Source organism: Nomascus leucogenys, chromosome 15, assembly GCF_006542625.1.
Source record: "Nomascus leucogenys isolate Asia chromosome 15, Asia_NLE_v1, whole genome shotgun sequence".
Classification (NCBI taxonomy): Eukaryota; Metazoa; Chordata; class Mammalia; order Primates; family Hylobatidae; genus Nomascus; species Nomascus leucogenys.
In genome coordinates, this window is record NC_044395.1 from 30,678,600 (window position 1) to 30,691,668 (window position 13,069).

Genomic DNA, 13,069 nt, shown 5'->3' on the forward strand with positions numbered 1-13,069 from the left:
TGCAAATTTTCTCCGTTTTTCTATATTCTCATATCAGAAGCTAAGTATGAAATTGAATGAGCATTTCCAACCACTTCTAAAAAATGAAATCACATATTTCAATTAGTCCCTACTCCTATCCCATCTATCTCTACCCCTTTTCACTTATTAACACAGTTACATGCTTACTTGTTTATGTTCCCTTTCCTCCATTAGAATGTAAACTCAAAGAGATTAGGAACTTTGTTTCTTGTTCACAATTTAATCCCAAGATTTTTAGACCAGGGCATAACCCAAGGGGAAAAACTAATGCTTAATTAATACCTGTTAAATGAATAAATGATCCTTAGTGTCTCTCCCAGGGTTTCACTATATCCTGAAACAATGTAATTAGATCTTTTTTCCAGGGGCTTTCAAACTTTTTTGATCACGCCCCAAAGAAATAACTATTATATTGTCGTGTTCGTGTATCTGAAACAAAATATTCATAAAACAATATTATTATCTTCAATGATAAATTTCTAAACTATTGTATTCCAATCCATTTATTTAAACAATTATTCTGGTATTGAAGTGGATTTCATGGCCCACAAACCTAAATTTTGTAAAATACCATTTTAGGCCAAAAAGCCAACAGAGATGAAACATGTTGATCTTTGACTATGTTGAAGGGACACATGTACCCTCGTCCTTGTTGGATGGTATAATAACTTGACAAGGCTATCTTTTCCAGAACTTCCTGCCCTTCTCAGCCACTTAAAGTTCCTTATGTATGGATATCACTTACCATACCCCAGACTTTCAGGAGCTGGAAGGCCTGAAAAAGACTGAAAATTTTCTCTTCTAGATCTCATCAGCGAGAAGTTGAGAAATTATATAAATTTGGATTTGGATTCAGCTACAAACAAAAATATGCTAAATATTTTTTCACATCATTCTCACCACAACCATACAAATTAAAAATTGCTACTCTTGCAAATAAAGAAACTGAGTCTCGAAAGATCAGATGATTTGCTCAAGGGGACAAAGCTAATGAGCAGCGAGTCTGGACTCACTCCTTTTCCAAATACAGTCCCCTCCCATGGGCAGACAGATGCACCATGTAAAACCAGAGGCAGCCCCTCTCAACTGCTGAGCTTCTGGACACAGAGTAGGGAGAATCCCAAAAGCCTCAACGTCCCATGCCTCTTCCTATGGACTGTGAAGGCAAGTGAGCACAGTGTTCTGCAACTTCTTCCCCTTGCTCAGTCTGTCCCTGCTCAACCCCACTCTGTCCTGTTGCCCTTTCCTGTGGAAGGGCTGGAGCTAGTGCATATAAAAACGCTAGTGAAGACTTCTTGCCCTTATTGTACACTGCAACACATGGCCCATCACGTCTACAGCCCTGTGTGATAGATGGTTCATCTTGCTGCACCCTAGAAAAGGCATTTTGGTGTCCAGTACTCCCTGGTACCAGGATGCCCTGCCTCATCCTAGAGTTCGCGAAAGGTGAAAGCTACGCCATCCCTCCATCAGTCTCGATCTTCTCTCGGGCATTTTTGATAGGTGGAGGGACTCAAGAGTAGCTTTCTCTGGGTGATATACTTTTATTTTTATTTTATTCCCTGAAAAGGTACCCTTGACTCACCCAAAGGTCACAATGATGGGAGCTCAAAGAAAAGCTCGGAATTAAGCTCCTTTGTGATTGTATTTTTTCACTATAAACAGTGAAATTTTAACTAAGTAGAGTCTCATTTTGGTTATTGTAAAATAAACGCTCCCAACTCCAGTCCCTGTCCCCACATCCCACCACCATCAAGGCGGAGAGCTGTGGCTTGTGGGTGGATGTGCCAGTCACCTCTGAAGAACTGCTGGGATTCTACCCTCTCCTACTTCCTCCTGGCGACTTTGTTTCCTGAGCCCTTGCAGGTCCAACCAGGAGGGTAAAGCCCAGGGCGGTGGGAAGAGTCCCGGCCGGCGATTAAACTGGGCATGCTCAGTGGCAGAGCACGTTTAGGCCCGGCCTGGGAAACTGGGGAGCTGAGGTGCTCGCGCCGCCGCTCTGAGCCCGAGTGCGCGCCTCTCAGGGGCCGCGGCCGGGGCTGGAGAACGCTGCTGCTCCGCTCGCCTGCCCCGCTAGATTCGGCGCTGCCCGCCCCCTGCAGCCTGTGCTGCAGCTGCCGGCCACCGGAGGGGGCGAACAACCAAACGTCAACCTGTTGTTTGTCCCGTCACCATTAATCAACTCAGCACCATAAGGAAGTGCGGCACCCACACGCGCTCGGAAAGTTCAGCATGCAGGAAGTTTGGGGAGAGCTCGGCGATTAGCACAGCGGCCCGGGCCAGCGCAGGGCGAGCGCAGGCGGCGAGAGCGCAGGGCGGCGCGGCGTCGGTCCCGGGAGCGGAACCCGGCTTTTTCTTGGAGCGACGCTGTCTCTAGTCGCTGATCCCAAATGCACCGGCTCATCTTTGTCTACACTCTAGTCTGCGCAAACTTTTGCAGCTGTCGGGACACTTCTGCAACTCCGCAGAGCGCATCCATCAAAGCTTTGCGCAACGCCAACCTCAGGCGAGATGGTAAGAGACGCATTTAAATTTTTAACTGAAAAAAATCATGTTTGCTATTGTTATTGTTCTTTCTCTGTTTTTCCCCTTTCTTTTTGAATCTTTAATGTGAATTCGGGCTGAATGTGTTGTTTGGGGAGGGAGGTCTCCTGCCTGTCTCCAGTCCTGAGAGAGCTCCATTTCCGGAATGGGACTGAGAGGTGTGGGACGCGTGCTGATGGGGATAGGATAAGCCAGGTGGCTCATCTTGCTGCACCCTAGAGAAGTCATTTTGGTGTCCAAGCCTCTGGTACCAGGATGCGGTGCCTCATCCCGGAGTTGGCAAAAGTTGCAAGCTGCGCCGCCCCTTGGTCAGACTCAACCTTTCTTAGGCAATGTTGATAGGTGGAAGGACTCAAGAGTAGCTTTCCCTGGGTGATATACGTTTATTTAAATTTTATTTATATATTTATTTATTTTTACGAGGGAGAGGAGAAATCATGCGTTTCAGTCCAGCAGTTATATCTGGAACAGTGACAATTTATCTATATATTATTTATTTGCGGGAAATGGCAGTGTGCAGCTTATTGCCCTTTAGGTCTCCTAAGTGACTTTCCTGTTGAAGTTCACCCTGACTCTAGAAGCTCAGAGTGTAGGAGACCAAGGCTTCTGGGGTTTCATCAGTACCACAAGGGCACCAGGCTTCTGCTGCTAGTTTCCTTGCAGAGGCGGCTTCCAATTATCTACAAGAAGCACAGCTCCCGAAACAGCTGTCCTAAGCAAGGTCCCAAGGCAGCTTGTTTGTTTTCCTTTACTCTAGAGGACACCTGGGTCACTCGTTCCAGAGACTCTAGGCTGAGTTTATTTACTTTCTGGGGCCTCCACCTAAATCTGAAGTTGATTTATCCTTCAAGTCCTAACTGTAGCTGATGTTCCCAGCAAATTTTAGCTGTTCTGCCATGTACCTGAACTGACCCATAGGCTTTTGGATTTTGTTTTTTCCTACATCAGTATCTTTCCCTCCTGCTTGCTTAAAGTACTAACACATCTCCCAAGGAGACCACCAGGCAATTGTTGATGGCTTCACAGTTTCAGCTGATGGTATTTGACTGTCTTGGTAAATTCCTATTAGCCATCTTATCAGTTTCTTTCTTGGTGTGTCCTTAATTTGGAATTTACTAAATAACTTTTGGACTTTGCAGGGAAACCAAAATTTCATTATGTTATCTGATGATGATTAGACTATGGATATAAGTGTACTCATCACCTGAAGTGGTGTAGATTTGTAGCAGGGGAAGCCACAGAGTCATCTTGCTTTTTCATAGTGTTTTTATGTAAAAGATTCCAGCCGTGCATTTTTGGTAACTCTCTGTCTTAGTTAAAAGCACATAATTTTTTTTTTTTTTTAACTACGCTTAAGGATTAGGCCCAACACCAAACTTCTGTGGTTTTTTGTCTTTACTCTTTAATGTTTCCACTAGGGACAGGTCTCCTAGTTGATCTTGTAGGTTTGTTATTAGTTGCACTTTATATGTCCTTTTAGCTACATAGAGTAAAATTCCATTTATAATTTGCATGACTTCATAGCCATAATTTGGTAATCCTCAGCCTCCCAAGTATCAGTTACAAGAAGTCAAGGACAGAAAATGAAAAGCATGTAACCATTGCCCATTAACCCAAGATTCTGACTAAACTAAGTTATGTAGCTCAGCAGAGTTTTATTTTTTTTTTGAAAGAGAATAATCTCATTTTAGTTTCCATTGTTAAAACTCTATACATCTTCATACATCTGTCCAGTCTATATGGGAAATGCTATGTTTCATGAAAGCTTTAAAACCTACCCTGGATTTCTCATTTCTTCATATTTTAGTTAAAACTGTTTTGCAGTTACTTTAACAGTACACACACACACACACACACACACACACACACACACTCTGATTAGTTCTGATTGCTCAATACTTTCCTCAATTTCAATGTCATCTTACAAACAAGACTAGGAAGGAGAAAAAGGTAGTTACACATTAGAATTTGTTTTATATAGAGTAAAAAATGTTAATATTCATAATGGATTGTTAGTTTGGAAAATTTTCAAATGGCAGCTTTTTCCTAAATGAGCATGCATTCTTTAAGAGGGGTAATATTGTCCCCAATGGGGTGCAATTAGATCTTAGAGGGTGAACACAATCTTAGATATTGCAACGGTCTGTGTTCCTTCGAAGGGCTAGCAGATATAAATAGATATACATTTCTGTGGTATTAGCATTCACAAGGAGGGAGAGTGGTCAGAAAAAAAGTCTAAAAAGAGTCTTTAAGGGATGGAGGTTAGCAATAGTGAAAAAATGGTTGAGAAACATTGGCAAAGAGTTTTGGTGAAAGAGTAAGAATAATGGGGCTGTGAAAAATTCTAGACAACACTTGGAAAATCTTAATGGTCGTAGCTGACAGAGAGAAAGTAATAACTTATTAAATTAAAACCTTGTTCTGATTCCAGACATTGTCAACCTGCTCTCCCAAATTTTTCTAATGACTCATTGAAGACGACAATATTCTTGCTCATTTGACTATCAGATTAAGACATGGTAAAAGCTTGAGGAGGACATGAACATGGAGTATAATCAGGAGAAAAATAGAAAATGAAAGTTTCTGAACATTAATTTAGGGTCTTTAGAAGACCTGGCTCTCAGATTGCAAATGATAGGAAATCAAAACAAAAAATTAGAAGTGACCTTTGTATAGGAGTTTTAGAAACCATTACCTGATGATGGGCATACTTGAAGGCTTTTCATTTGTTCCTGCTGGATTTGTTAGTTGCTGCTTAATGTTGGGATGAAGAAGCCAGGTGTCCTGTTCAGAGCATGAGGTGTGTTTTATCCTGTCGAGCCTAATACAGTAAAACCCCACAACTTCTTGATATACTATGCCTAATAGCTCCAGATACCTGCAGTAGCTAAGAAATGATGTGGAAATACATAATGTTAGGGTTGCCAAATGATAGTCTCCTACCCGTTATAAGAAGCTGATCTGCTGCTGTGTCCTGGCCTTCCAGAACTCTCCATCATAGGGTATTCTTGTTCTGAAGGCATATCTGCAGAGCCTTTCTACCTGTAGAATGGTTAAATGTGGCCCAATGAAGGAGGGTAGTTGAATTTGTTGCCCGTCTCCAGGAGAACATGAGGCTCTATAACTAAGAAAGATTAAACTATAATAATTTACAGTTCTTAATAGAATGTTTACATTTCCTTATATCATATTTATTATTCTTGCTCAAACTGATTTACTTTTGATACCCGTTTCTGCCTCTGGTCACAAAGAAAATCTTAATTTAGCAGTAGCATCTATGTATTCTAATTTTAGTGCCTACACAGTTGGTGCTTTTGTAATAATAACTGACCAAAACTAAGTGTTGCTCAGTGTGCAGATTATGAAGTGTAAAGGTAGCAATTAACTGACAATATTACTTACTTATTTTAAAATCTAACTAGATGGAACTTCCTGCCTAGGGGCTTTAGAATACAGATGCATTCTTCATTTTCTTGACCTTTTGTTGCATGTAGAAAGTACAGGTATTGGTGGTAAACAATTCTGAAATTAGTTCTCTTTGGTTAGTATAATAGTATTGAATCATCTATTACATTATCATTATCTAGTGATAGGCCTGCAGTTTTAGTAATTGTGCTGTCTTGGATTTTAAAGTAGTGAAGCTTGTTTCTTAAGGTGGTTTCTATTGTCATCGCTGATGATAGCACATTGACTTAAGTGCAAAGATCAGAGCTTAAAGGGAAGGCAACACAGTAGAGAACAATGTCAATAAATTATTTTTAAAGAGTCTGAAAGCAAAGAATCCCGTCTGTGTATTTTTTGTTCGGCTCTAAGGATATTAAAGTCTATAATCTTGTAAAGCATAGTGGCGACTACATATTTTAAATGTAACATGGCATTGACTTGCCACCATGGATACTATCATTTTATAGAAACTCTTTTAAAGAGCAGAGTTTAGCCAGGTGTCTGTGTACTACGTAGTGGAGGATGCTACTGGGTTGTGAGTGACATTAATGACCATAATGAGTTTATTAAATGACGGTGATTTTTGCTACAGGATTTTCCCTTTCAGTGAATGAAAGCAAAACTGTATTGTTTGAGAACAAAAGAGTCAAACAACGGAGCCCAGCCCACAGAGTCACTGATCTCTAATAATAAGCATAGCTATTATTACTAGTAATATAAACTAGTAATAAGCATAAGCTTGATGTGACGCAGGACTCTGAGCATATGTGGTCTCACAGCCCTATCGTTCTAAGAGTCTAGAAGGATATGCATATTTCTGTCTCTGTCCTTAAGAGCTGAGTCATAATGTAAATCATCTTCCTTCTGGAAATTACTCTTGAACTTTCTGTGTCGAAGTCAGATTAGTGTAAAAAGGCAGTTCTGGAACACCTTGATAAAATCCTTCCCTTTATTAAAATAGGAAAGTCTTTTAGATGGATGAACCAGGTGTAGAATGTGTCTACCTCATCTGTGCCATGCCATTCAGGAAATGGATTGATCTTCCTAAAAGGATTAAGATGACCTGAGAGTGAAGGTGAGTTAGTGTCTGAGCTACCTAGCCTCTTTCAAGGCTCTCTCTTTTCAGATCATTCTTTACTTGATCTTAACTGCCTTCTAAAGATGAAAGGTAGCAAATAGTTCTTTTTTTTTTTTTTTGAGATGGAGTCTCCCTCTGTCACCCAGGCTAGAGTGCAGTGGCACGATCTTGGCTCACTGCAACCTCTGCCTCCCAGGTTCAAGTGATTCTCCTGCCTCAGCCTCCCGAGTAGCTGGGACTACAGGCGCCTACCACTGCACCCGGCTAATTTTTGTAATTTTAGTGGAGACGGGGTTTCACCATCTTGGCCAGGCTGGTCTCGAACTCCTGACCTCGTGATCCACCCGCCTCGGTCTCCCAAAGTGCTGGGATTACAGGCTTGAGCCACCGCACCCTGCCAAACAGTTCTTTATCATAAGTTCTATTGCTAACCCCTGCTATAACTATTATTCATGTATTCAATGAAGGCTGAAATGCAGTGGCGAGATCTTGGCTAACTGAAAGCTCCACCTCCCGGTTCACGCCATTCTCCTTCCTGAGCCTCCCAAGTAGCTGGGACCACAGGCGCCTGCCACCACGCCCGGTTAATTTTTTTGTATTTTTAGTAGAGACGGGGTTTCACCGTGTTAGCCAGGATGGTCTTGATCTCCTGACCTCATGATCCGCTGGCCTCTGTCTCCCAAAGTGCTGGGATTACAGGCGTGAGCCAGCGTGCCCGGCCTTCAGTGATTATTTCTAACATCCCTAATGCCTCCTGTATATTGTGCTAGGTAACTGAGCATCTGGCACAATATGAATGAAACACACATGGTTCCTGACCTCTTGGAATGTATTGCCTAGTGGACAATATAGACAATTGTCAGTTCCATTGTATTGTACATATCTTTCAGATGCATTCTGGAGAGTACCAGGATTCTCCAGAAGTGCCTTGGAGGTCAGTGCACAGCTACCAAGGAGGCTGAACACGTGTAGCTTCAGCTTCTCCACCCCTTCTTCAACAGAATAGCTCCACATGTATTATCACACTACTTCTTCACATATGTGTGTTCATTGTAAGAGTTTTACTTGAGAAAATGTATTTTGCAATTTAAGTGTGAAGTTCTAAAGAGTGTGATATGTGCTTTAATTAAGGAAATGCATTGAGAGATAGGAATACACAAAGAGCACCTAATATAGACTTGAGGAATTGGGAAAGGCTTCCTGGAGGAAGTGGTGTCTGAACTGAGGCTGAAGTGTGTGCTGCTTTGCCTGTAAAAGTAAGGCAAACATGATTTGAAGACTTATGTGTTAGGACTCTTTTAAAAGAGTGTGATTTTATTATTTAGTTTTAACTGACAAATAAAGATTGTATAAATTTATCCTGTAGAGCATATTGTTTTGAAATATCTATGCAGTATCCAATGACTGAATCAAGCTAATGACCATATGCATTACCTCATATATTTATCATATTTTTGTGATAACACTTAACACTTAAAGTCTGCTTCCTTATCAATTTTCAAGAGGACAATACATTGTGGTTATTATAGTAATCATATTGTATATATTAGGATTCTTGATTTTTAAAATGTTAAAATCCAGCATGCCTTCTCTGGACTGAAGGAGTTCAGGGATGATTGCTGGGTGGAAGCGTGAACAGGGGTTGACCGTGCTGCCTTGGTTCTGGACAAGTCATTTCAGACATTGGGTGCAGTGAGAGGGAGGAGGGGGAGAGAACAGCCCTTGCCAAGATTTCCAGGTGAGAATATAGGAAAACAAGTGTCCACCAGTGAAAGGCATGGGGAGTAATGTTAGGGAGCTTGGCCATTATCCTAAGAGCCGTGGTAAGCCATTCAAAGGTGTAATTTAGACAGAGACATGGCCCATTCTGTGTTTGACTGCTGGGTGGAGTGTTCCTGAATAGTCTGCCAGGCCGAGGTTGTGATCAGGGCCAGTCTTCCTATATCCCTGCTGCCTGTGGGACATGAATACAGATGGAATCACTTCATTTTTAATATGACAGTGGGGGACATGAATGACTTTCTTAAACCCAAATCCCCAAATCCTTGGTGCCCTCACGATATCCCTGAGGTCCTCTTGCGCTGGTTGTCGCTCTGCAGCTCAGCACAGCAGATATTATTTTGTAACTGTATCTGAGGTCTCAATAAGGTAATGTGAATTATGCAGGTAATCTGTCTAGTGTTTGACAACACTTTAAGTTTTTTCAAATAGCTACATTTCAGAATTAATGCAATTTAAAAGGGAGCATTTTTACACTTCCGTGTGAGGGATGGTTTCAGCAAAAACTACAGGGGGTAATATACAATATTACAGCAAAAAGAAAAGAATCCAAGACCAAAGGTGCAGCAGAAATGTTCTGCCTCCTCATACAGTATTTCAGAACCAAATGTAAATCAAAACTAAAGGAGGAAGCCCACAGGACAGCAAAAGGCCCAAGTGCACATACAGGAAGAAATAGTTTCTTCTGATGAGCCTTTTTTCCAGAGCAAGAATAAAGCATGCTTTGTTTCTTATAACTGTTGATAATGCACATAATAATATGTCTTTTCCTTCATCTTCCCTCTGGTATGCTGACATCTCTATATTAGCTTTAATATTGACAGATTAATACTATGTGTTTTTTTGATTTGTGGGGTGTGCAGTTTAGTGGTTTTTATATAATTAGGAGGTGGAGAGGTCTGTGGAAGCATCATAGCCCAGGCATGGGAGCTGTCTTTCATTATGAGAAGTCATCTTTTCTCAGATTTTAGATTTTTTCCTTGAGCACTTTTTTTGTAGAGTGTGTTCATGAAGACAGTTTTGGATGCAGTGCTTTGTCTATAAAAGTAAGCCAAACACGATTTGAAGCCGTATATGTTAGGATTCATTTTTAAAATTTTATTTTATTTTATTTTATCTATTTTTTGAGACAGAGTCTTGCTGTAGCTCCCAAGCTGGAGTGCAGTGGCATAATCAAGGCTTACTGCAGCTTCAACCTCCTGGGCTCATGCAATCCCACCACCTCAGCCTTCCACAAGTAGCTGAGACCACAGGCACATGCCACCATGCCTGGTCATATCTTATTATTAATTTATTTTTAATTGACAAATAAAAATTGTATATATACATCATGTACAACATGTTTTGAAATATGTATACAGTGTTGACTAAATCAAACTGATTAACATGCATTACCTCACATACTTACCTTTTTTGTGTGATGATAATACTTAAAATCTACTCTTTTAGCAATTTTCAAGAATATAGTACATTGTTATTAACTACAGTCCCCATGTTGTATATATTAGGATGCTGAATATTTAAGATTTGAAATGTAGCATGCCTTCTTTGGACTGAAGAGCTCAGAGATGTTGCTGGGTGTGAGATGTGAAGTGGGGGTTAAACGTGCTATGTTGGTTCTGAAAAAGTCTTTTCAGACCCAATCTGAGAAGATGCTGACAAGTCCTGCATTTCATTGAAACATTTGATAAGCAATGTAGCAACCACCTGCTTTTACAAAATGTAGCTGTTTAGCAGACTCAGCTATGGAAAATGCAACCAAATGAACTAACAAATATGCAACAAATCCACTTAAAAACTAAAATCAGTGTCACAGAATGTGTAAATGAGTTCACAAGGATCATATGGTAGACACTAGAAGCCCATTTGCCTTTACTTTCCATATAATTACATCACCCTGGTTTATGTGGTTCTCATATCCACAGCAGAAGAGGAGCAGGGTATTAGAATAGATAATAGAACTGGTTTGAGTTATTCACACTATTAGCACTGAGAAATGACAGCTGTTAGTTTTCCTGCCTCCTCTTTTATTTCCAGGTCTTGAAAAGCATTCATAAGACCTAAGCAAGCCCAGCTGGCTGAGGCTTCTTATTAAATAAGGCGAAAATAGTTCCAATCTGTCTCCATATGTTGCTGGGGAATAACTATATTATAGCCCAGTAAAGTTGTTGATTTTAAAAATAATGACCTTGAGCCATAAAGGAAAGTTCAGATTGTATGTCTGATAGGTTTACCAGGTTCATAAACTGTAAAGGGTATTGCCTTAAGTATGTATGTATTTCAACCAGAAATTGACAGCATTTACTACAGAAACCTTGAAGAAAATAATGGTTGTAGCATGGATGACAATAAACTATTATTATCATTCTTCTACTGATAACTAAGAGATTTGTGTTAGTCAAGAGGGAGGTGAACAGGGATTTTATTGGCGCTTTGGATTAGACTCTGTTGGGTTCAGAATCCTTAATAACTTGAATGAAAACATAGAAAATCTATCAAACTTGCATATTTTCACTGCAAAGAATAGTTAATAGCTTGGAGCAGATGCAGAGGTTGGCAGACTTTTTTTGGAAAGGGCCAAATAGTAAATATTGTAGGCTTTTCAGGCCATATGGTCTCTGTTACAACTACTCAACTCTGCCATTATAGCACAAAAGCAGCCATAGAAATTGCAAAGTTAGACTCTGTTCTGGTCAGTCTGTGTCTGAATATGTTGTGCTCTTGGTACCTCTTTTTTGCACAATTCCACCTTTTTAGAATTCCTTTAACCTAATTCCGTAGAGTTTACTACTCTTCTATCTTTAAACTTTTCCTTCTTATCGGCTCCATTCCCTCAGCCAACAGGTATGTTCTAGTTTCTTTGCACTGTCCCACAATACGCAGAAGTTGTTTTATTGTTTCTCTTCACTTTACCATCGTATATACACTTTCTCAGTCTCACCACGACTCAATGTCTCTTCCTCCTCTCCTCCCCTGGACCCATTGTGATTTGAAATCATCCCCACTGCTCCACGGAAACGCTCTGGGTGAAGTCACTGTGATTTATTGTTTCTTCAGGGATTGGTCCTTCTCTTCTTGAAGAATTCTCTTCCTTTGCCTTGACGCTGCCCCTCCTTTGTCTTAACTACTCCTAAATGACAAATTTGAAATGGTGATAGAAATAAAGCCAAAACTATCGCAGGACACATTTTAGGTTATTTGGAGAAGCAATATTAGGGAAAGCCTTAAAAAGCATGTTTTGTGTTTTACTCTTTCTCTGTTACCATGATGAATGATGAAGAAAGAAGGAAAAATTTTAGAATGTAGTGGGGTATGGTGTTAATAGGAAAAGAAAGAACATTCAAAGATAAAACCAATGTCATATTGTACCCTATCAATTTATACAACTATTAACATTTTTGAGGATAAAACATATTTTTAAAATAAAAGGGTATTTATCACTATAAAGTATGACATTGAACACATACAAAGGTTTGTTTCCCTTATATTGTTGGATACCCTTTGTTTATTGTTTCCTCGACTGTCTCCTTGGCTGGGTCTTCCTGTCTGCCCTATAAATACTGGCACATTTTCTAGGGTTCAGACCTCAGATTTCTCTTCTCACTTTTCTCACTGCTCCTCTCTGGAGGATTGATCTTTATCTAGTGTCAGTTGCTACTTGTGTGCAAATGACCCCCAAAAATATATTTTTAGCTTCTACCTTGTTACTGAGCCTTACCTGTCTTTTTATTTTGCTATTTGAGGTATACAATGAGTAATCACACTGGTAATTAAACTCTCCAACTCAATAAATAATCATGTGAAGTAATTAGTTTGTAAAATGTTGGGTTATTCATCCAATGGTGAATTTCTTAATCATATTAATCCTTTTTGTTGTTGTTCTTCCAGACACATCACAATTGTTTTTGAATGAACTGTTGAGTGAATGTAAAGATCCTATATCACATTTTAGATAGAGGAATTGCACCACTCTATGTAGCCTTCCCTGACTCCCAACCCTCCTCAGTTAAATTTTGCTACTCCTTTATTTATCCCATATTTCTATCATAAGCCCTACAATGTTACTCATTTATTTACATATCTGACATCTGCAGATATAGATTTACTAACTGTATTTAATACAGCTGAACATCTTCACTGTCCATTTCGTTGGCTGGCACATTGGAGAAGCTCAATGAGGTTTGATGAATCTGTAAATCATCC

The 13,069-nt window shown here is 40.1% G+C and overlaps 1 protein-coding gene across 2 annotated transcripts in view; it reads left to right on the forward strand.

Moving 5' to 3' along the window:
• Positions 1 to 1,959: 1,959 nt before the first annotated feature.
• PDGFD (platelet derived growth factor D) overlaps positions 1,960 to 13,069 on the forward strand; it is a 250,594-nt gene continuing 239,484 nt past the window's right edge. Inside the window, exon 1 of one of the 2 annotated variants that reach the window (XM_003253060.3) lies at positions 1,960 to 2,535. In XM_003253060.3, the coding sequence (XP_003253108.1) occupies positions 2,412 to 2,535 (124 nt within the window). In that variant the 5' untranslated portion in view covers positions 1,960 to 2,411. The remainder of the gene's footprint in view (positions 2,536 to 13,069) is intronic. The other variant, XM_003253059.3, reaches the window with a different exon arrangement.